The 23,669-nt window shown below is 41.3% G+C and overlaps 1 protein-coding gene and 1 long non-coding RNA gene across 2 annotated transcripts; one reads left to right on the top strand and one right to left on the bottom strand.

Moving 5' to 3' along the window:
• Positions 1 to 1,007: 1,007 nt before the first annotated feature.
• On the bottom strand, positions 1,008 to 7,501 carry LOC147863810 (uncharacterized). The gene is made up of 11 exons (XM_087319308.1): positions 5,477 to 7,501; positions 5,174 to 5,244; positions 4,371 to 4,489; positions 3,592 to 3,964; positions 3,387 to 3,492; positions 3,338 to 3,342; positions 2,779 to 3,241; positions 2,576 to 2,668; positions 2,176 to 2,456; positions 1,377 to 1,675; positions 1,008 to 1,068 (listed from the first exon to the last, which is right to left on the bottom strand). The coding sequence occupies exons 1-11, from the start codon at positions 7,347 to 7,349 to the stop codon at positions 1,008 to 1,010; spliced, it is 3,744 nt and encodes a 1,247-aa protein (XP_087175434.1). The 5' UTR covers positions 7,350 to 7,501.
• Positions 7,502 to 21,601: 14,100 nt separating this feature from the next.
• Positions 21,602 to 23,407, top strand: LOC147863809 (uncharacterized). The gene is made up of 3 exons (XR_015529845.1): positions 21,602 to 21,918; positions 22,596 to 22,673; positions 22,765 to 23,407. It is a non-coding gene; the product is annotated as an uncharacterized LOC147863809 (long non-coding RNA).
• Positions 23,408 to 23,669: the final 262 nt, after the last annotated feature.

The following is a 23,669-nucleotide window of genomic DNA, read 5'->3' as shown; positions in this document are numbered from 1 at the left end:
AGACCAAGAAAGTATTCAAGTTCTTCAAGGTGCTTGGTGGGAAAGGAAGTTTGTAACTCATGTCGGGAGGTGCCAGCAATTGGTAGGTCATCCACATAAACTCCTAATAATAGGAAATTGGAATCTTGCTTGCAGATGTACAATGTTGGTTTTGGTTGTAGTTGCATAAAACCCTTGTGAAGGAGAAAGTTATGGAGTTTGGCATACCATTGACGCAGTGATTGCTTCAAGCCATAGAGAGGTTTATGCAATTTGCATACATAATCAGGATGTGCACTATCTTCAAGTATTGGGGGCTGCTCCATATAGATATCCTCCTTCAAATCAACATGATGGAGTTCTGTAAAAACAAATAGCGTGCGGAAGCAATAAAGAACAGAAAACAGAGAACAAGTTTAATGGAGAGCTTAACAGTACGCGGGAGACACAGAGAGAGAGAACAAGAAACTCTATTCAAAAAATTATATCAACGCTCTGTACATCGTATGTGTTCAGCGAACACTATTGTACAGGTCCATACGGACTGACACAAGTACGGTGTACTTCAATGCTCACTCGAGCGTCTGACACTAACTACGAGAGTAATAACTCCCTAGTAGTCTAGCTGCTACTAGGCTTTCGGTTATTGATGGATCCGGCTAACCGGCTCCCCAACTCACTAGCTCTTTTGGTCACCGGGTGCTCACCGGCTCACCAATTTGTCTCGCTCACCGGCTCAGGCTTATCCAACCGATCCGGCTCCAATTGAGCTGGCCGCTCAACAAGTTCTAAATTTAAATATGTAGTAATGGCAAATATGAGATGGAGAGAAGTGAGTTTAAATGTGGGAGAGAAACTCTCATGATAGTCAACCCCCGAAATTTGAGTAAATCCTCTACCTACCAATCGAGCTTTGAAGCGAATAGAATTGCCTTCAGCATCAATTTTTTTTGTAAATAACCACTTACAGCTAATGATGTTCGATTTTGATGGTTTTGGAACAAGGCTCCATGTCTTGTTTTTGTAGACTACATCTGCCTCGATTTGTACCACTTGTAGCCATATTTCCGTTTCATTGCTTCGGAGAACCTGTTTCAGAGTTAGAATAGGAGCAAAATCAATGCTTGCATCTTCGACAAACGTGGCAAAGGCTGAAATGTCAGAGTCGATGACAGACTCAAAATACTCGTCGATGGTAGTTGTAGTTTCGTAGAGTTCTTGCATAGGTTTAGTTTTCCCCTTTTTTGCTCTACTCTCTAATTCTGTGATTCTATCATTTTTTGTGTGTGTTTTCCTTCGAGCACCTAGGCACTGGTGCCATTGCGATGGCTATAGAAAGCAACGGTCAACATCGGCCGTAGCGGTAAGTATTTATACTCTCAACTGTTCTGTGGTACCTGTGAGACCGTCTCTCCGCCATTAATGGCGATGATGAGGTTATTATATTTAGCACGTCAGGCTGAGAGCATGCAACAGGGTTGTTGTGACATGAAAGATGAGGGCTTGAGTTCTCGATGGTTGTCATTTGACGCTGGGATTCTGTGTGCATCTGTGATAGAGAATCTTTTGATGCATCATCAGGAGATGTAATACGAGACGAGTCATTCGGGTAAATATTGTTGTGCTCAATTTCCACCAAGTGTGGTAGACATATGGGATATTCTCCATCTTCACTAGTTATAATATCTGCATTTCTCTGTAAAATGAACTCATCCAATTTTACTGACCTACTGCAAACTGTTTTACCTGTTTGCGGGTTGAATATTTTGTATGCTTTGAGACCATTTTGCTCCCCATACCCAATGAACCGTCCTCTGAAGGATCTATCATCCAACTTTAATCTGTGGTGTGGATTTACATATACATAGGCTACTGCTGCACCAAAAGTTTTGAGATGGGAAACATTAGGTAGGTCACCATACCATAATATAAATGAAATTTGGCCTTGTAATGCAGTGTGAGGAGTCTTATTTTGCAGATAGCAGGATGTGTAGTTACATCTTCACAAAACTGTTGTTTCATTTGTCCCATTTTGAGGAGACTACGAGTAGCATTTAACAACGTTATGTTCTTTCTTTCAGTAATGCCATTCTACTGTGGAGTGTAGGGTACTGTTTTTTGATGAATTATTCCATTGTTGTCGTAAAAATTCTCCCATCCTTGGGATACATATTCTCCACCATTATCACTTCTCACCTTTTTAATTGTTCTTGATGTTTGATTTTTGCAAGCTATTTGTATTTCCAGAATGCTACAAATGCCATTTCCTGTTTGTATTTCCAGTTGACATGGTACAGGAAATGGCCTACACACTTCTATATGAACAAGTTGAAGTAGGAATTCTGTAACAATCTTGCTTTTGGCAAATGGCTGATGGGACATCTTTCCAAACAAGCAACTTTCACATATAGAAATAACTTTGAAGCCTTTTTCTTGTAATCCTTTCATTCTTTTTAGTTGTTGACATTGTTGAAGTGCTGAAATATTCATGTGACCAAAACAACAATACCATAAATATGTAGCTGAGTGCACAGATTGTTTCTTTGTTTGCACAGGTACAACTCATGCGTATGGTGATTGATTATGGATTGTATACAGATGTTGTTCTTTAGGACAGACCATCTGAATGAATGAGCTACCATCCTGAAATTGTATAATTGCTTTATCTTTGCAAAACTGAATTGCAAAACTGATAACAGATGTTTTGACAATCCAGGCACATAATACACATTATGAACAATAATTTGGTGATCTTTTGAAAGTTTGAACAATCCAGGCACATAATACACATTATTGTACCTTTACCGATTGCAGATTTCTTTCCTTTATCACCAAAGATTACCTGCAACTGATAGGAGAGAACTTGATAATCTTCTAGCCAGTCTCTTCGGTATGTGAGATGGTGTGTGGCACCAGTATCCAGGTACCACGTGTCATAATCTATTTTCAATTCTTCTATAGTGACGTGGTATGCTTGAATAATGTTTCCTTCTTCTGGCATGTCATCATAATCACCTCCTGATTCTGAATAGCATTCTGACTTATCCTCTAAAATGACATTGTTGGCTTGTGGTTGTTTCTTATTTTCCGCAAATGGCTTGAATCGACATACCCTCTCGGTGTGCCTTTCTCTTTTGCAATATCTGCAAACTAGTTTTGTGTGATTGATTTCCCTTTCTCCAATTAGAGACTTCAGTGTATTTGTAATTGTCAGATTTAGGTTTGTCGCGATTGTTATATGACATTTTTTGTGGTTTGTTGACTGCAGTAGTTATTGCTATTGATGGAGTAGAATTTTTAAGTTGTCATCGTAGATTTTCATGATGAACTTTTGTAATCATATCAGATAAGGAGTTACCCTGGCTATTCATAGTGATAAAAAGTATTCCAAGATTCTGGAAGTTTACTCAATAAGAGCCCAATCTTCATTTCTTCTGAGATTTCATTTCCGGTAGTGGTGCTTCTTCGAGAAGGTAAGGAGGTATCCAAGAAGGTAAGAACATCTACTTCTTCCTGCAGAACACACATGTGAAACAGGGTAGCAAGAGTATGGATTCTAGTTGTAACATCTTGTGGTTCAAACATCTATTTTAGTTTGGACCACATTTCCACTGCAGTTGTGAGTTTTAGAATGGCATCAGCCTGCATGTCTTCTACGTGTAGTAGTATTTCAACTTTTGCACGTTTATCTTTGTTTTTCCATTCTTCCCATGCTTCTGATTGTGTGCCTTTTGGTGCTCGACAGGTTCCTGTGGTGACTTCAAGTAGCTTCTCCAAGTCAAGTAGTAGCTCCATCCTTGGTTTCCAAATTTTGTAGTTCTTTGCGTTAAGTTTATCTACCAAGTATTTTCTTGCTTGAGTGGAGCTTGCCATAATGCTAAGGTTGTTGTCTCGTTTTCTCTTTCTTTCTTTCTTTCCTTTTTTTTTTCTTAGACATAGAGTATGGAGCGGGAAGTATATTTTCAGGGTTTGTACTACTAATGCTCTGATACCATGTAAGGAAATGAGAGATACATGAACAGAAATGAGGAGAATTGAAACTGCTATGTAATAGATAATAAGATGGGATTACAAGCTGGAATACAACTACAACGGTAAATTGCTACAGCAGCTAGAGCATAAAATACCACACTCTAACATTCCTGGTTTCCTCTTTATATAATAGAGAAAGTGGAGGGAACATTGGATGTGTTTAAAAAATACAGTTACTAATATAAGGAAATAATAATAGTAACTAATCTAGATGTGGTGTAGAGTTAATGTGGCAACTAAAAGTAGTTGCTTTGAAACTGTTTTGTTGTTTCTAACATTTGGGAGGCTCAATATGCATCTAAGATCTTTAATCAAGGTTTCACCAAGGTTTGTATCTTGATTTGATCAAGACTTTTTACATGCCAATTGATACGTCAAATTTCATTGACACACGATCTACTCTCAATATGATGATCACAATGTCTGTTCTTGATGTATGAGTGTCTTTATGATCAATAATTTGCTTATAATGTTGGAACTAAACATTGCAAATGATGGAGCAGGAAATGTATCAAACATCCTTAACAATAAAGGTTTATAATAAAGAAGATCAGGGGAGATAGTCATCGTGATGGAAAGGATTGATTACTTCAAAAAGGTAGAGCGTGAATTTGGTGGTAAAGAATGTAAAGGGGGGTTGATCAACATTTGGACAAAGGTGGCACTTATGGAAGGCATAAATAATGGTTCAAATTCCCATATGTATATCTCATTGAAACCCGAGATTCTGATTTCTTGAGCCTAGTCACAAACATAGGCATACAAACATGCACATGAATATTTTCGTTCAATGTGCATATATATGAATACAAACGAATACAACCAATCACAGATACAACGCACACACAATGTGCATGTTCCTGGGAATGCTGTCTATACAAATACGAACAGTTCAAGTATTGAATCACGTTAACCAGTGAAGCATCTTAAATACACAGTACTCTTCAAACATGGTTTTAAAGAACCATATCTAGGATAATAACTGCAACATAAAAGTCACCAATAAAATGAGTATGAAACGTAATGGGGGAGTAAGCATGTAGCTAGGACCAGAAATACATTTGTCTGAACCAACATTTACTTACGCTCAAAATATATATATGTGAAAATGATGAGATCTCCAAAACAACAAAATATATATATAAGAAGGAAAGATACATACGTGTGCACCCACACCAGGGACACAAGACAACGAGTCAATAACATCATATCCATTCTCACACCATCCATATTCTGAGATAACCCCAAAACAAAAAATGGAAAATCTTAGGATATACTTCTTTGTCGGAAACATATTAACTAGCAAGGAAAAACATGGGGAGGTCACACTCCGAAATTGACACACAAATTCCTCACTCCCATGAACGGCGCATAAAAAACACAACACATGGGCATGGGCATGGTCATCCAGATCCGTCTCTTCTTCTCCAACTGCGTGACCTCCTCTCAAATGTCCACCTCACACCTCCCTTCCTCCACCACTCCTTCATCCCCTTCCGTGAACTATACGGAACTATCTTCATACTCCTCTTTCCATGTCCATTCGGCCAAAAGCACTGCTCAACAGCGTCACCTAATTCCACTTTACACACTTCCCTGACAAAACCATGGAATGTGTCCTTGCACATCAATTCTCCACCATCATCCGTCTCCAACACCTCTGCTGGATCTCCTACTACAGCAATCCTCCGCTCCGCTGTGCCCTTCCCTATGACAAGACGCACAGCTCCATCGCGTATCGCACTCCCAGGATCCTCCGGCCACGGCACGTCAATCTCTTCCACCATTCCTCTACCATCATCCGTATCCAGCACCTCTGCTGAATCTCCTGCGGTAGCAACCCTCGACTGTGCTATACCCTTCCCCATGACGAGACGCACGGCTCCATCACATATCGCACTCCCAGGGTCCTCGGGCACCATGATCTCATCCACCATTCCTCTGAACTTCTCTCTTATGCACTTCATCAGATATGGCGAAGCTGCAAAGCCACCAACCACCATCAATACCCTCACTCCTCGTACCTGCTTCCCAATAAGCCTCACCACCTTCTCCACCTCTGGTCTGAATATCTTCATGAAATCATAGTCTTCCAATCGCACTTCATCATAATCTTCTGCGTCGGCTCCCCCAGGTCCACATTCATTGTCATACACTTCCCACGCTTCGCTGAGCTTCCGAGGGAGAGGCAAAACCGCGCTGTAACCTTCACCATCGAAACCAGCTTTGATGTCCTGCCACCACCGATAGATTCGCGTGGCCATGGCTGGATTTCTGTTACAAAACTTCTTAAAGCATCCGATCTTATCGCACAGGAAGCTGAAGAAACGGGCGTCCACATAAGTCCCACCTCCGAGCTCTCCATAGCTCCCCACCACTTCCTGCACCCTCAGGCTTTGGGGATCATCATCCGCTTTCTCGTGAACGACGAGATCAATGGTGCCGCCACCCACATCTGCAACGAGGAGCTTGTCACCCTTTCTCAGGTTGAGCCTACTTTTAACCTTCTCCTGGCAATACACGGCCGCCGCCTCAGGCTCAAGAATGATGTCTAGCGGGAAGGGACTGGCAGATGCGGATATATCACATGCAGGGCCTTCCACCATGCCGGCCTTCTCAGCGCAGGCCTTCATGGTCTGCTTCGCCTTCTCATCCCATATAGCCGGCACCGTGAGGCACCACTGCACATCTTCCATACCCAAATGGTCTCCGTATCGCAGTTGGAGCTGAGAAAGGATGAATCCTGAAATACATCCAAGGTAGTCAGCTACGATGCTCTCCACAGACAAGCCTGCTGGGATACAGTTCCGATCGCCCGGATGCTGATCGGCGAGATAGAGCTTGAATTTGGTAGCGAAGAAACCTTTACCTCTTGAGTTGCGTGTTTTGGCTTCCCATGGCTTCCGTCCTTCAGAATCCATCACAGATAATCCTTTCATTCTAGAGGCAATTGCGATTGTACTGGAGAGATTAGGGTTATCAAAACCACCGTCGGATGGTCTTGAGGCCGAGCGATCAGAGTCAATGTAGTCGCCGAGAGCAGACCAGCCCCATGACTTGAGCTTGAAAGCTGGGCCAGGGGGTGCAACGTGACTAGGGACAGCATCTTGTGAGTCATGCTTGGTGATGGGCTCATAATAGACACTGGTCTGCGTCTTGCAGTAGGGCTTGGCACCCACCTTGTCCACACATGGCCAATCATAGAACTTGTAAACCTTGTCAGGCTCAGCGATGCGTGCATACGCAAATCCTGAGAATGTCGTGCCGAAGTCGAGTGCCACCACAACGCGAGCTCCTCCTCCTGACGATGATGATGAGCATTGGGATGAGGTAGACATTGACCACGATTTTCGGCTATCTGAATCCAGATCCTGGCTATGGAATCAAAGAAAGCTCCTCTCTCTCTCTCTCTCTCTCTCTCTCTCTCTCTCTCTCTCTCTCTCTCTCTCTCTCTCTCTCTCTCTCTCTAACTCTGATATTTCATCTGCTTATCAGGTATTTTTATAGCTGTTGGTGTGTATATCCATTGTTGGATGGCCACCAAACATTGAGGCGTGATAAGTGGGAGTGGTGATGTGACCAAATCATTGTTGCAGTTGTAATAAAAGTAAGGGTGTGATACTTCGTTCGCCCCAGTAGATTAAGCTAAGGAGGAAGCCAAGACTCAGGAGTCAGGAGTACTGGTTCGCACTTCTTAGCATATGTTTTTTTAGTCAGTATCAAGTTACATAACTATCTCTATCTCTATGGGGGTATTAGTTAAATGTTGTACATTGTATTTAGTAATGAGTATGAGCACCTTCCTTACATAATTTAAACCTTAAGAATTTATATATTTACTGCATATGAGTGTATACTTTAACGTATTGCAGTACGTATATATGATGATATTTACCAATATATAACGAGAAATTAGAATTAACAATGAGGTTCAAATGAACAAGATCTCAAATAATCCTAAATTTAATTAACAATAAAGGAGGCAAAAAAGACAGGAGTTCAGACTTTTATGGATGCTCCATCCACAAAGAACTTAGGATTCCCCCTACTGATTTTGAGGGTTTGGATTAACTTTATCAATACAAAGGTTAAATGTAATCTACATTGTTCCAACTTTGAATAGACAGATAGGGTCGGAGCATGAGTGGAGACATGAGTAGACAATATGATTAAACCTCTTTTGATACGATGACAATTATATTGAGTATCACCATTATCATGGCTGGGAAAGGAATGTGGCTTTAAATCTACCTTAAATGCACTATACATCCTCTATAACCACTAGATACTAGCAATTGCTCACTGCATCGTTGTTCATGTTTACCACTTTCTTCATTGTTGACACTACTTATAGTGCTGTAACTCAGCTTTCTCCCTTTCTCTATAACCATAATCTTGACCCATAATCCCTTTCTCACTTCAGATGTGTCTTCAAAATGTTGTGTAAATACATGTTTATCAATATAATACTTATCTTCTCATCATTCTAATCATTATCTTCTCATCCTTCGTACTACTTGTGTTGTGCATTGATTGAAGATAGGACACCTTGATGTAGATTGTCATCAAGAAGTATAACTTATAAGCAAGGTGATTGACAATTACCACTTGCAACAGGCCAAAAGTGTGAAATATCAACTCAAAAGGGTAATCTCGTGTATTCTATGTGTAGCCACATGTCCTTGAGCAGAGAGAACACACAAGGTCAGACTTGGTAGAGAGAATATATATGTACTTTCTAGCACCCAACAATCAATCCATTGTCACCCCAACTTCGTTAGCTACTAAAATTTTGTAAGAATCCTTTCTACCATTATTGACTTGATAATCAAATTGGTTGATTCCCTACCAATAAATCATCCCCTTTAGGATCACTATTCTCGACATTCGTTACAAAATAGTTCCATAAAATAAAACACATACTAGTGTATTCTTTAACAAGTGCAGAATCACTCATAAATCCCCAAAAAGGTTCACCATTCAGGTGAAGAGTCAAGACTATGGGGATGTTCATGGGCATGCTTCTATACAAATGCATCAAATAGTTCAAGTATTCAATCAAGTAAATATGTGAAGCAACTTAAATAGTTCAAGTATTCAAACAAACAATTAACATGTGCATTAAGTATTTTTTAATACAAGGTTATCTAGGACACAAATAATTACAGCATAAAAAACATCAATGAAATGAGTATGAAACATATATTCGGAGTTCATAGCCAGGATCAGATATACGTTTCTCTAAAACAATATATGTTTATGCTCAGAAAATATATTTCTAAAAACAATGAGATCACCAAAACGACCAAAAATATATCAGAAAGTAAAAAGATAAATATGTGGGTGTATAACTTGAAAACATAATGTGTGCACCCACCATGAACACAAACCAACTAGTTAATCGCATTGGTTGTATAACTTGAGAAACATAATGTGTGCACCCACCATGCCAACCATATTGTGAAATACCCCCAAAACAAACATGGAAATCATAGGAGATATTTTCATTTCACAAAATTAACGAGTGTGGAAGACTACGGACAGCCCATGACCCTCGAAGCCTTCACTCCAATGAGCGACGCACCAAAGCACATGGTCACCAAGATTTCTCTCTTCTTGTCCATCTCAATGGCCTCTTAAATGTCCACCGTAAAACTCCCTTCCTTCATAACTCTATCCTCTCCCTCCATGAACTTGGGGTTTCGTTTCGTAGAGCTATACAAAACGATGTCAATGCTCCTCTGCCCATGCACTGATGGAGAAACAGAATTCTTTACCGAGTGACCCAAAGGAACCGTAGCCTTTTTCCTAACAAAAATCAAGAAAGTATTATAGCACTTCAATACTCCATCATCATTCACAAACACGAACTCTGCTGGATCTCCTCTAACCGCCCGTCTACGTATCCTAATTCCGTACGTCTTCTTCACGATCCTCGACTGTATTATGTCGTTTGCTATGTGAAGCCGCACAGCCCCGTGGCATATCGCACTCCCTGGGTCCTCCGGCACCATGATCTCATCCACCATTCCTTTAAACTTCTCTCTTACGCTCTTCATCAGGTATGGCGAAGCTGCAAAGCCACCAACCACTATCAACACCCTCACTCCACGTGCCTGCTTCTCGATTAGCCTCAACACCTTCTCTACCTCTGCAGACCATCCCCAGGACTTGAGCTGCAAGGCCGCGGGTAAAGACTGACTACGGCCAACATATTGTGGGCCATGCTTGAGAATGGGCTCATAGTAGAGACTGGTTTGGGTCTTGCAATAGGGCTTTGCACCAACCTTGCCCATACACGGCCATTCATAGAACTTTAAGACCTGGTCAGGCTCAGCAGTGTGTGCGTGTGCAAAGCCGGAGAATGTGGTACCGAAGTCAAGGGCCATCACAACACGAGCTCTTTCACCTCCCGATGAAGAGTGGTGGGATGCGGTAGACATTGGCAACGATTTTCCGGTCTGTGAATACAACAGTTTCAAACTCCTCGCGTTGGAGTAACATACAAGGAGTTCATAGTTTTTATGGATGCTCCATTTATGGGCATGAGTTCATAACATACTTATGATTCCCCCTACTCAGTTTGAGGGTTTGGATTAACTTTATTGACATTAACGTTAAATTTTACTATGTACATTATTTAGATAGACAAAGACAGCAGGGTTATCAGTGGACAATATAAATAAACCACTTTTGCTAGGATGACAAAATATTGAGTATCTCCATTCTCATCAGAATAAAAATTAGATGGGTGGCATGCCCTTCAAAGACCATTTGCCCGTCAATGTTCGTTGTGAGTCGTGACATACAAATAGTTTAAATTTTTATTTATCTATGAAAGGCCCTTAAATTTTATACTTTTTAAATGACGTGTTAGAATTCTATTTTCTATGTCATATATGTCACATATAAATATATATACTATGATATGTGTATATTAATGTATTATATGTTTTTGTACAACACACTCACAATATGTAGTATCATGGAGTGATGGTATATATATTCTCAAATCTTTATTTGGATTATATTATTCATTTTACAACTTTATATAACAATGTAGCTTTATATAGACTCTAGAGCTTTTTATTTTTTATTTTTATTTTCAAAATGAAGCTACTTTCCCATTAGTTAGGAAGGATTATTACATAGAGAGTCTACAAGGAGACTTATACACACATAGGGGAGTCTTCCTCCTATCAAGTAAAAGAAGATGAGCCTACTTACAACGCCTTGCAACCTAATTTAATGTAAAAAGCTACCTATATCCAAGGCGATGCCCTTCAATGTTGCCTAGTACGAGTCGGCTCTTGGAGCCTACAACGAAGAGAGGGTGGCAGGTGAGTAGGAAACAACCAACGTGGGGGCTGGTAGTTCCACCTTGGGCCACTCCCGCCTTGCATCACCATAGGTGTGTTCTGCCATTTCTGCCAAAAGCGAAAACGAGTAGTGACCACGTTGTTGGAGTGGTTGCAAACCTCTTCCAGTTTCCCTCGTAGGCAGCTGATAAGCGTGAACCATATGTCCATGATCACTTCCTCCGGGGGTCGTACCGTACCTTGGAAAACCTTGAGGCAACACGCTTTCCATATATACCACAAGGTGAAACCTGCGATCAACGTCCAGATTTCCGGAAACCTAGGGGATGCGAACTGCAAGCCTCTTTCAAAATGAATCTTGACGGTTTTGCCTCTCGTGCATACATAGCACCAACTATCCACATTGACGGCATCCGTCCACCCTTCGATCGAGTGATCAATCCATGCCGCAACGCTCCACGAGGTTGTTCCTTTAACTTCACATGCCGCAAGGAGGCGAGTCACTCTATCCCATACCTTTTGAGCTTGAGGGCAATCCCACAGACAATGTCTTAGACTCTCAATAGGTCGAGAGCACAATGGGCAGCCTAACGGGCCGCCATGTTTATCTAGCCATTCGCCAACGGGCACCACATTATGACCGATCTGCCACCAAAAGAACTTGATCTTTTCAGGCATGTGGAGACGCCAGAGACCCTTCCAAAAGGTAATGAGCGCCTCATCGGGAATGCCCAATGTTCGCCAGCCATTGCGAACGAGGGCCGCCTAGCTGCAGCCGCAAAGTTCGACCCAATTTAGTGGTGTAATCGAAGAAGTGGTGGAGTCTATCGTCATGTTTCCATCTGAACTCCCCTGGGTCCCTTAACCTCCAATGCGGTTCCACCTTAGCAACATCTGGGTCTGTCTTCCAGATGTTATCAACCTGTGCCACCACTCGGATTGGGTGCCAAGAGCCCTTGCTCTGACTGTCCCCAAAAACTGTATCTCTCCCCGATCCGCTCACACCCTTTAGCGACTTGACCATTCCAGCCTCGTCAAAGAGACCGAACAATGCTTGTACTCTCGCCTCCCACATTGGAACCCTGTCAACTGCCTCAGCTATCAGTCTCCGCATTTTCGTAGCTCCCTTGAGGGGAGGGAAAAGGTCCTCTTGGGCTCTTCCTGAAACAACCATGCGTCTCCAATCGTCTATAGATAGGAGGCATGTTTGTGCCAGCTTTCCCCATGCTAGGCCCTTAAGTTGCCCTAGCATCGTGTCGTCACTTGTTCGCACGTGAGGATTCTAGAATAGTGGCTGTCTAGTCCATTCGGTCAATGTCTCTGGGGTGTGTTTGACCAAATGTTGTCGTAGATGGCACCATGCCCGCAAGATGGAGTTCACGACCCTGTCCTCCGGATGGCAAGCCAACTTAGGTGGGACTCCGCTCGTGCAGCACCAATTCAAGGAGTCAGGCCAAGGCTTACCATACTTGGGAGTCCCTGCTTGCAGCCTGTTGCGAAGTAATACCTTCCAACACCCCTTATCTAGCAGAAGGCAGCGAACCACCATTTTAGCCAACAATGCATGACTTTGCATTAAGGGTTCTATGAGGCCAAGCCCCCCTTTGGCCCGCAGTTGTGTTAACCAACACCATGACACTCTGGTGGCAGCCCTTGGGTTATCCTTACCTGACCATATAAACCCCCTGATGGTAGCCTTAATCGCGTGCAAACCTGCAGGGTCCATAATCCAGCATGAGACTTAGTGCCACATGGTAACGAGCAGCACTTGGTTCGCAACAAGGACCCTACCAGCGAAGGATAATTTAGTAGTGTTGGGAATATGGAGCGAAATCGGGATAATTTAAACTTTCAAACACAATTCACACTTAATAAACAATGGATGAAGCCACAAGACGAAATGAGAGAGTACACCAAGATTTAACGTGGAAAACCCAAAATTGGAAAAAACCACGGGAACTTTAGGTTCCGAAACAAATTCACTATTTTCTGAGTATACAAGGTGTTGACAACCTCTAAAGCTTACTCTAGAGATATGCATGTATATATTTTAAGGCTACTGCCTTAGATACAATATTCACCTTACCAGATAGGATAAACAACAGAAAAATAACCAAAAACACAGAACAAATAAACCTGTTACAAGTGGTCAGAAGAGTTGTTGTGACTCTTTTGGGTAGTCCAAACATTACCTCGCTAAATCTCCGTCTTTACACTTGCAATGAGTTCTCGCTCTCGATCACCTTGTTCTGGAGCTCTCACACTTGTTTCTGTTTTCTTGCAGAAGCTTTGTTGTGTTTTTCTCATACACCTCTTCTTCTCGAATCTCTGTTTTTCAGCCTTAGTTCTGTTCACTCCGCGCTCTATTTTTCACTCTCTATTTTCTCTCAGAAAATCTGTTTTTTTGCTCTCTGTTTTTCTCTCTAAAAATCCTGTCACGCTGTCTCTCCTTTTTCCTTTTCTTCTTTTCTTTGTCCAACGTCCACAAACCTATGTTCACACTCACACACACAAAAGACACATGCCCAAAAAAACATACAAAAAGGAAAAAGGGAGACATACATACATACATACATACATACATACATACATACATACATATATATATATTTAAATACAACTAATTAGTATTAAGTCTATTCGGCATTCAGCCAACTTAATGTTGTGGGCTCCACTGGAGTGGACAAGCCCCAACAATTCTCCCCCCTCCATCTCAAGTGGGGGACACAACTAGGTTTGCCTTTTGTTTGCAAACTTCAAGCTTCTCCCTTGACAAACATTTTGTCATCATGTCGGAACCATTCTCATTTGTGTGAATCTTTTCAATGTGCATTTGCTTTTCTTCAAGCACATCTCTAATCCAATGGTATCTAACATCTATGTGTTTTGACTTGGAATGAAAGGAAGAATTCTTACTTAAGTGGATAGCACTTTGGCTATCACAATACAAAATGTACTGTTCTTGGGTCAGCCCCAACTCTTGTAGGAATTTCTTTAGCCATAACAATTCCTTACTAGCTTCTGTGGCAGCAATATACTCACCCTCCGTTGTGGATAATGCCACACATTTTTGCAATCTTGATTGCCAAGAGACCGCTCCCCCTGCAAAGATCATTGGGTAACCAGATGTAGACTTTCTAGAGTCAACATCACCAGCCATATCGACATCTGTATATCCATCTAATATAGTTTGGTTCTCACCAAATTTTATACAGACTCTTGAGGTACCCCTCAGATATCGCAGGATCCATTTCACTGCTTTCCAATGATCTTTTCCAGGGTTCGAGAGAAAACGGCTCACTACACCAACTGCGTGAGCAATGTTTAGCCTCGTGCATACCATAGCATACATTAAACTACTGACTACAGAGGCCTATGGTATTTGTTTCATTCCTTCTTGCTCTTCATCACTCGTAGGGCATTGAGTTGAACTAAGTTTAAAGCGGCCTGCGAGTGGAGTGTTGACCGGCCTACTCTTAGCCATGTTGAATCTCTCAAGTACCTTCACAATGTACTTTTCTTGAGACAACCAAAGTCTTTTGCTTGCCTTGTCCCTAGTTATCTTCATCCCAAGGATTTGCTTGGCTGGTCCCAAGTCTTTCATGGCAAAAGATTTGTTGAGTTCCTTTTTCAGCTTCTCAATCTTATTGGTGTCTTCACCAACGATCAACATATCATCAACATACAAGAGCAAAATGACAAAATCCCCATCTGGGAATTTCTTAACAAACACACAATGGTCTGTGTTTGTTCTATTATACCCATGGTTCAACATAAAGGAGTCAAACTTTTTGTACCAAAGTCTAGGAGCTTGCTTTAGGCCATACAAGCTCTTCTTTACCTTTGACTCCAAACCCTTTGGGTTGATCCATGTAAATCTCTTCTTCCAAATCGCCATGGAGGAAGGTGGTTTTTACATCAAGTTGCTCGATTTCTAGATCGAGAGTGGCTACAATCCCAAGTACAACTCTGATCAAGGACATCTTCACCACTGGTTAGAAAATCTCCTCTAAATCAATTCCCTTTTTCTGGTTGAACCCCTTCACAACCAATCTTGCCTTGTATCTTGGCTGTGATCAATGTTCCTCAGTCTTGAGCCTGTAAACCCATTTGTTTTTCAGCGCTCTCTTGCCCTTAGGCAGCTTTACAAGATCATAAGTGTGATTGTCTTGCAAAGACTTCATCTCATCATTCATGGCGTCAAGCCATTCCTCCTTATGATCATTTGCCATAGCTTCTCTAAAGAAATCTAGCTCTCCTCCATTTGAAAGCATCACATATTCATGTGGGTTGTATCTCGTAGAAGGTCTTCTTTGTCTCATAGACCTTCTAACCTCTTCCTCTTCCGGAGGAGCTGCTGAAATGTCACCTAGAGTATGATGGTCATGATTCTGCCCATCATCATCGTCGGCTGCATCATCAGTCATATCATCATACTCCTCGGTATCTCCCCCATGATCTTGTGTGTCTGGGGCAAGCATTGGGTGTTCGGTGACTGAAAAATCAGGGGTGAGATCCGGCATTTCATTCGGCTCCGGATCTTGTAAGGTCTGATCCTCAAGGAATACCACATCCCTGCTTCTAATGACCTTCTTCTCTACTAGGTCATAAAGTCTATAGCTGAATTTCTCATGGCCGTATCCCAAAAATATGCATGGTTGGCATTTGTCATCAAGCTTGGATCTTTCATCTTTCATCATCAAGCCTTGCAACCAAACACTCTTAAGTGTTTGTATGACACCTCCTTACCTGTCCAAACCCTCTCGGGTACATCACCATCCAACGGGATTGATGGGGACAAGTTTATGAGGTCAACGGTAGTCCTCATTGCTTCACCCCAAAAAGATTTCTGTAATTTTGAGTGGGATAGCATGCATCTTATCCGCTCCCAAATCGTCCTATTCATCCTCTCAGCCACGCCATTGTGCTGAGGTGTTTTCGGGACACTTCTCTCTAGTCTAATACCATGCTCACGACAATATTCTTCAAATCGTCCCTGATACTCACCGTCGTTATCGGAACGGATACATTTAAGCTTTCTTCCTGTTTCTCTTTCCACACTTATATGAAAGTTCCTAAAGATTTCAAACACTTGATCTTTAGTCTTTAATGCAAAACACCACAACTTCCTCAAGAAGTCATCGATAAACATGGCAAAGTACAATGCTCCCCCAAGAGTTCTATCTTTCATATAGCACAAGTCCATTGTCGTGTTGCTACGCGCGTGCGTGGAGAACGAGGTGGGACCACCGGGGTCTTGGACCGAGAAATATCTGAGAAGGAAGGGAACGGAAGGGCAACGGACACACTCGCACACGCACAAACACGGGAGCACACAGGAATCACAGTCCAACAACACAGCAAAACGAGACGACGTGAAGTCCGAGTAAATGAACGGTTACAACTAACAGGTCGGCAAGGCGAACACCGACGTCTGTTCACTCACACACAAAAGAGCGAGATAGAGACTCAGCCGGAAGCACACGGGCATTCCACGGAGCAGAGCCAGTCTCCCGAAAACCTGCGCAAAAATGGTTACGGAGAGTGGCAGAGGAGAAGGGCTTGGTCCCTGTTCGGCATAACTCTTTCCTCTCTAACGCGCAATACATTTTCATTCCTCTCCCTCTCTTTTATAGCCCAAGGAGGGAGGCCGTTATCATCCTATTGAATGCGTGCTACCTAGGATTTCACCTCAGCCGACTTGTACCTACCTACTTACTATACAACGAAAAGTGTGCTCGCGTGTAAGGGCCGTTTTACACATGCTAAACTCAGTTTCTGCCTAGGGACGGTTTTCTTCACGACACCGTGTGCACCAATTCCAATGGCTGAAATTTTCTTTTGGGAGGAAGGTGCTGAAAGGCAACTCTGTGTTGTTTGCCGGCCAAGCAATCAACACAACTTTCTAAGTGCATACCTCTTTTCTCAGGTAGGATGTTTGTTTCTAGCTCGCACCTCGAGTCCTTTTTGACTCATGTGCCCAAGTCTCTTGTGCCACAGTTCAATAGGAACTTCCTTATTGGCAACATTCACCTCTCCATTGGACACCATATCTTTTAGGCATCTTGCTAATACTAGCGATCCTTTGATGAGCTTCCATTTTCCTTCACTGAAGGAATTTGTGTAACCCTCATCATCAAGCTTACCGGCTGAAATAATATTTAGCCGAATGTCCGGTACATGCCTAACATCATTTAATACTAGTCTCCAACCCGTTGTCGCGTTGTTACGCGCGTGCGTGTAGAAGGGGCGGGACCGCGGGGGTCTTGGACTAGGGAGTGGAGGAGAAAGAGTAGGACACGATATGGAGGCTTAGCCCAAGAGGAGAAGAGGAAAAGAATAAGACCACGACATTGAAGGAGAGATCGGCGGAGGCAAGATGCTCAACAAGTTATGTTAAAACAACGAACGGTTACAACAGTGGTGGCCGCCATGGCCGCCCCAAAATGACTATCCGGAAACCCTAAAGGGAAACCCAAGAAGAAAACCCTAACCGAAACCCTAACCCTAAACGAAATGGGAAGAGGGAGAACCCTAGACTAAGTGGTATACCTTACTCGCACAAAATAGGCAACCCCCCATAAGTGACCCCTCCCTTCCTTTTATAGCCCAAGGAGGGAGGGACCTTACAATGTGGGACAAAAATTTCCCCTCTCTTTCTATACACCATATCCTAGTATACATGTGCACATGTTGCACACCACCGACTTGCCCCTTCCACCCCAGTTTCCGCCTATGGACGAAAATCTTCACGACACCGTGTTTGTGGTTAGAATTATATTTCCTATGCCAACAACCTTTGTTATGCCGTGGTTAGCCATTTCTACTTTGCCAAAGTCACCACCGGCATGTGACGAGAACATCTCTCGGTATGGAGTGATGTGATACGAGGCTCCCGAGTCAATAATCCAATCAGTTTGTTGGCATGCTAAGCTAACACACGCGTCATCACAAGCAATGACAATGTCGCCATCACAAGTGGCTGTAGTGAGGTCATTGCTCTTATTATCGGTGGTTCCTTTCTTTTGGTCTTTCTTTTTCTTCCAATAATCTCTCTCATAATGGTTTGGACCACTACAATAACAACATGAAAAATCTTTCTTGAAGTCTTTTCTACTTCTAGACTTTGACCTCCCCTTAGAATTGTTTCTATGATTTTGTGGACCCCTAACATGGTTTCTTCCTCTAGAGGAGTTGTTTTCTATGACTAAGGCTTTATGGTCAAAGTTGGAGTCCTGCTCCTTTCGTCGTGCTTCTTCATGTAGAAGATTCGACTTAAGCATGTCCAATGTTAGGTCCTTTTGTTGCGTTGCATTCCCAAGCGTCACAACAAGGGTTTCCCAACTATTTGGGAGAGAGCCTAACAATAACAAGGTCAACACCTCATTTGCTAGAGGTATATCTGGAGAGACAGTTTTACTTATAAGTCCTTGAAACGTATTAAGATGCTCTGCCATACTGGAGCCATGTTGATACCTAAGTCTTACAAGTTTCCTAAACACGGAGACTAGATATTCAAAGCATTTTTTGGCTGAAACATACTCTCGATTTTTCTCCATAACTCGTGTGCTTTGGTTTCATCACAGAAATTGTTATATAGACTCCTGTCTATAAAACATCGGATGTATGCAGATGTCTTTAGATGCATGGCATCCCAGGTTAGTGTATCTATGTTCTTGGGTTTGCTCGTACCATGTAGTACGAGCAACCACATGTCCTTACATACCAACATGTCCCTCATTTTGGACTTCCAAATGGGGTAGTTGGATCCCATCAGTTTAATCATCCCACCTAATGATTCATCCATATTCCAAGTCTTTGCGGAGGTATGAACCTCTGCTCTGATACCACTTATTGGGAATATGGAGCGGAATCGGGATAATTTAAACTTTCAAACACAATTCACACTTAATAAACAATGGATGAAACCACAAGAAGAAATGAGAGAGTACACCGAGATTTAACGTGGAAAACCCAAAATTGGGAAAAACCACGGGAACTTTAGGTTCTGAAAGAAATTCACTACTTTCTAAGTATACAAGGTGTTGATAACCTCTAAAGCTTACTGTAGAGATATGCGCATATATTTCTAGGCTACCGCCTTGGATACAATATTCACCCTACTAGATAGGATAAACAACAGAAACATAACCAAAAACACATAGCAAATAAACCTGTTACAAGTGGACAGAAGAGTTGTTGTGACTCTTTTGGGTAGTCCAGACAGCACCTCGCTAGATCTCCGTCTTTACACTTGCAACGAGTTCTCGCTCACTTGTTTCTGTTTTCTTGCAGAAGCTTTGTTGTGTTTTTCTCATACGCCTCTTCTTCTCGAAACTCTGTTTTTCAGCCTTAGTTCCGTTCACTCCGCGCTCTGTTTTTCACTCTCTGTTTTTTTGCTCTCTATTTTTCTCTCTGAAAACCTGTTTTTCGCTCTCTGTTTTTCTCTCTAAAAAACTTGTCACGCTGTCCCTCCTTTTTCCTTTTCTTCTTTTCTTTGTCCAACGTCTACAAACCTGTGTTCACACTCTCACACACAAAAGACACATGCCCAAAAAAACATACAAAAAGGAAAAAGGGAGACATACATACATACATACATATATATATATATATATATATATATATATATATATACATACAACTAATTAGTACTAAGTCTATTCAGCGTTCAACCCACTTAATGTTGTGGGCTCCACTTGAGTGGACAAGCCCCAACAAGTAGTGCATTCTCATCATCATTATTATACTCCTTATATATCCGTAGCAATTTCTTCCTACATGTCCTCGACATTTTTTGACATTTCATTATCACAAACCATAACATGTCCTCGACTTTTCATTTTTAATAGCCCACCACAAGTCTACTCTCTACTGTTTGTGGACCTGCCAAACCCGCATTCATTCTATGTCTTCACAGGTGTATATGTTTGTCCTCCAACCAAAGCAATGTACTCTTAGCTCAAGATGGGCATCACTAACTCCAAAGGCTTTATATATCCTTTTGCTTCAGCGGCATTGGCAATTTGGCCACACAATTTGCCCCGAAGCAACCTGCATTGCTATTTGGGAGGAGTCCACAATATGTAACTATTTGATCAGATCTGCTATTAGAAAACAATTACGCAGTGAATATTTGAATTCATTAAAGAGAATAAAGACAAGAAAGTGAGCTAAAAAAAACGAAAAGTAAATAAAAAACATTAATATGTTCTCATAATACACACATTTGACGTATGGAAAACGAATTTTTGAACTGACTAATGTGAATATTACATTCTATGGAAGAAGACACAATTATTAGGCAGCAAAAATATAAGACACAATGAGACCCAGAAACATCAAACTAGATAAGTTGATCACAATAATTACTGTAATCCAAGAAGACACAATTATTGGGCAAAAACATGCACAATGAGACCCAAAAACATCAAACTAGACAAGTTGTTAACAATACTTCATAATAGTGTACATAGATATATGGTTGTCTTAACAAGAATGTTTCCAATCTAGTTTCTTATGTTACTTTATCATTGTTCTCATTATTCTACTAATCTTCTACAACCTCCATTTTCACTTCTAAGATAATAACCTTGATTGAAGACTGAATGATTCCTGTTCTCTTGTGAAATTGGATTGAAGTAAGGTCGATTGCACTTGCATCAACAAGTTTGGTTTAGGAAAATGTCACAACACTACACTCAATCAAGACTCGTTGAAAATCCAACAGTAAAAGTCTTCCATCAAACAATTAAATTCGAATAATCTTAGTTACACTGAACTCCTCAATCAAACAATTGAGAAATATTTGAAGCATGCTTTTAGGTACCTCATCTAGCACCCTAATAATTACAACATGACTGATTACAGGATGAAGTACATTAACAACATGAGTATAAGGAACTACAAGTGAGGAGTATGAAGACCAAAGAAAGTGCTAATCACCAGAAACATGTTTCTCTATGACAAACAATATATTAATTATGCTCAGAAAAATATATTTCCATAATGTTCGGTGGCCAATATTTACATAACAAAGTCAGCTCATTCGACTTGGTAGATTGAGGTGATGAGAAAGCCAACTCTAAGGACTCAGGAGTACTGGTTTCTACTTCTTAACAATATGGCTTTTAGTCAGCATCAAGTTACACAACTCTCTGTACCTGGTCACTATTTGATACAGAAATAATAAATAGTGAGAGCCCGTGAATCTAGGCCTTGGACGGCTCTAAACTCGTCTCGGGAATCCTAGATGATCGGGGCCGTCCAATTATTTTAGATCTAAAAAAAGGAAAAGAAAATAAATAAGAAAATAAAAATAAAACAAAAAAGTGAATAATAGGAGAGAGAAAACATTTGGGGGGGGGAATTTTTGAACGTGTATGCTTTGTCTCTGTGTTTCTCTGTCTCTGTGTTTCTCTACGTGCTCCATCTCTGTCTCTGTGTGCTGCGTGCTCTCTCTCTCTCTCTCTCTCTCTCTCTCTGCATCTTTCCATTGCGGGCTTCCTCTACGTGCTTCCTCAGCCTCCAATTTCAACATCTTGGTGGAACAACAGGCGGAGTTCACGAACGACCAGTAAGAAATTAGGTATATTTCTGTTTATTCTTTCCATTTTAATTAGTGAGTGCTATTTCTACAAGAGATAAATCATTATCACTAGGATTAAGGTGATTATATATGTTGAAAGTCTGAGTGTTGATGTATAGTGAGTGTTATTTCTACAAGAGATTAATTACATCATTATCACTAGGATTATGGCTGAAATGTTTCAGTGTGCAACAAAATGCCAAATCTGATGTTGGCTAATTAGCTCACAACATCTAGCAGGCCAACATATGTGTATACATACCGTGAGACATTTTTTCTCTCTTATAAGCTGCTTCATACAACAGAGGATACACACATTCACAAGCCCTGGCATGTGCCAGACATTTGACGCTAACATACGTGGATACATAAATTTGGTATGGACGACCGTAGATACATACATTGAGGCCCTGCCATAGCTTATTGCAGAGTCATCTACTATTAGATATGTACATTAAGATACATATATATAGCTAAAAGTTATGAAATTATATACAATGTATGCCCCCAGATGCAGACATTTCGATACATGCATAAATCCCATTTAAATAAGATATTTTTCTCATTTACACTCTAAATTCCAGAGGGCTCGAATGTGAGCACACATACATAGAATGAACCTAAGTGATAACAAAATATTGTTTTTGATGTTTTTCTCCCCCTCTTTGTAATTGTAGGATCAAATGAACCAAGGTATTTGGGGTTTAGGACATTGACTCTTCATCATATCTATCAAATCCACCTTTAAAGACCAAGTAAGTTTCCCACCCAACCTTAAATTGCTATCAACATGCAAGGTTTTACAAATGAATGAAGAATATCAAGAAGTTTGTTTTGTGGTTTTAGGGGTAAACAAGATGTTTGACTTTGACTTAAACTTGAGGAGGAGGAGGAGGAGGAGGTGTGGGTAGGGAAGCAGCGGTGGAGGCAGCAACTGATGGCGAAGTGAAGAGCGAGGATAGTGAGGAGAAGAAAGAGGAGAGCTGCCATGATGAAGATGACGTGGAGGTCGAGGCTACTTCGGGAAGGGGAGGAAGAGGAGGAGCGGGCCCCGCCCGGGTGCTGGAGCTCGGGGAAGGAAGGAATTCCTCATCATGATTCTTATGATTATTGGTCTTATTGATCACTATATGGGTTTCTGCCATGGATCCACCAAAACAGGCAACAAATGAGGGAAGAGGAAGAAGAAGAACACATCAAGATCAAAGGAGAGTCTTAGAGATGTCTTAGAGAAGAGAAGATGATAGATAGATCTTAAACCAGTGGTTAAGTTTTGATGTGAAGCATGTTTTTAGAAATCAAGGAAAAGAGGGCATCTCAGCCCCATAGAACCTCAATTGGTTACATGATGTTTTGATCGATCTTGAATATCTCATTTTGTGGCCATCTTAAGGTCTCCATTGGTTAAATGAATTTCTAGGAATCTGTAATATCTCAAACATGATGGCTTGTGTTTCGCATGAATCTCTTATTGTAAACCATATTCTAATTTTCCCCTTACAATAATGTGATGTTAATAATATGCCAATGCAAATTCATGTCTTCTGTATCATTTGATAACATGTTCATCATTCACCATCTTTTGTCACTTATATTTCAGTTTTGTTTAGCAATATTCACTGTGAGAAGAAAGAGGAGAGCTATCAAAATGTTTTTTTTTTGGTGAGGGAGAGAGAGCTATCAAAATGTTTTTTTTTGGGTGAGGGAGGGGGAGGAGCCAAGCTATATCAAAGAATGTTTTTCTGTTGGGG

This window comes from Azolla caroliniana, unplaced genomic scaffold (genome assembly GCF_043228905.1).
Source record: "Azolla caroliniana isolate FFs.n. ecotype wild unplaced genomic scaffold, voAzoCaro1.0.p SCAF_5, whole genome shotgun sequence".
NCBI lineage: Eukaryota > Viridiplantae > Streptophyta > Polypodiopsida > Salviniales > Salviniaceae > Azolla > Azolla caroliniana.
Note: the sequence above shows the minus strand (reverse complement) of the source record. Positions and strands in the feature narration are given on the sequence as shown.

Coding starts and splice junctions, on each gene's coding strand:
- LOC147863810 (XM_087319308.1), bottom strand. CDS start 7,349: ATGTCTACCTCATCCCAATGCTCATCATCATCGTCAGGAGGAGGAGCT. Junction 2,457..2,575: donor TGTCCTAAAGAACAACATCT/GTATACAATCCA, acceptor TGAATATTTCAG/CACTTCAACAATGTCAACAA. Junction 1,676..2,175: donor CATCAAGAACAATTAAAAAG/GTGAGAAGTGAT, acceptor TTCATTTTACAG/AGAAATGCAGATATTATAAC.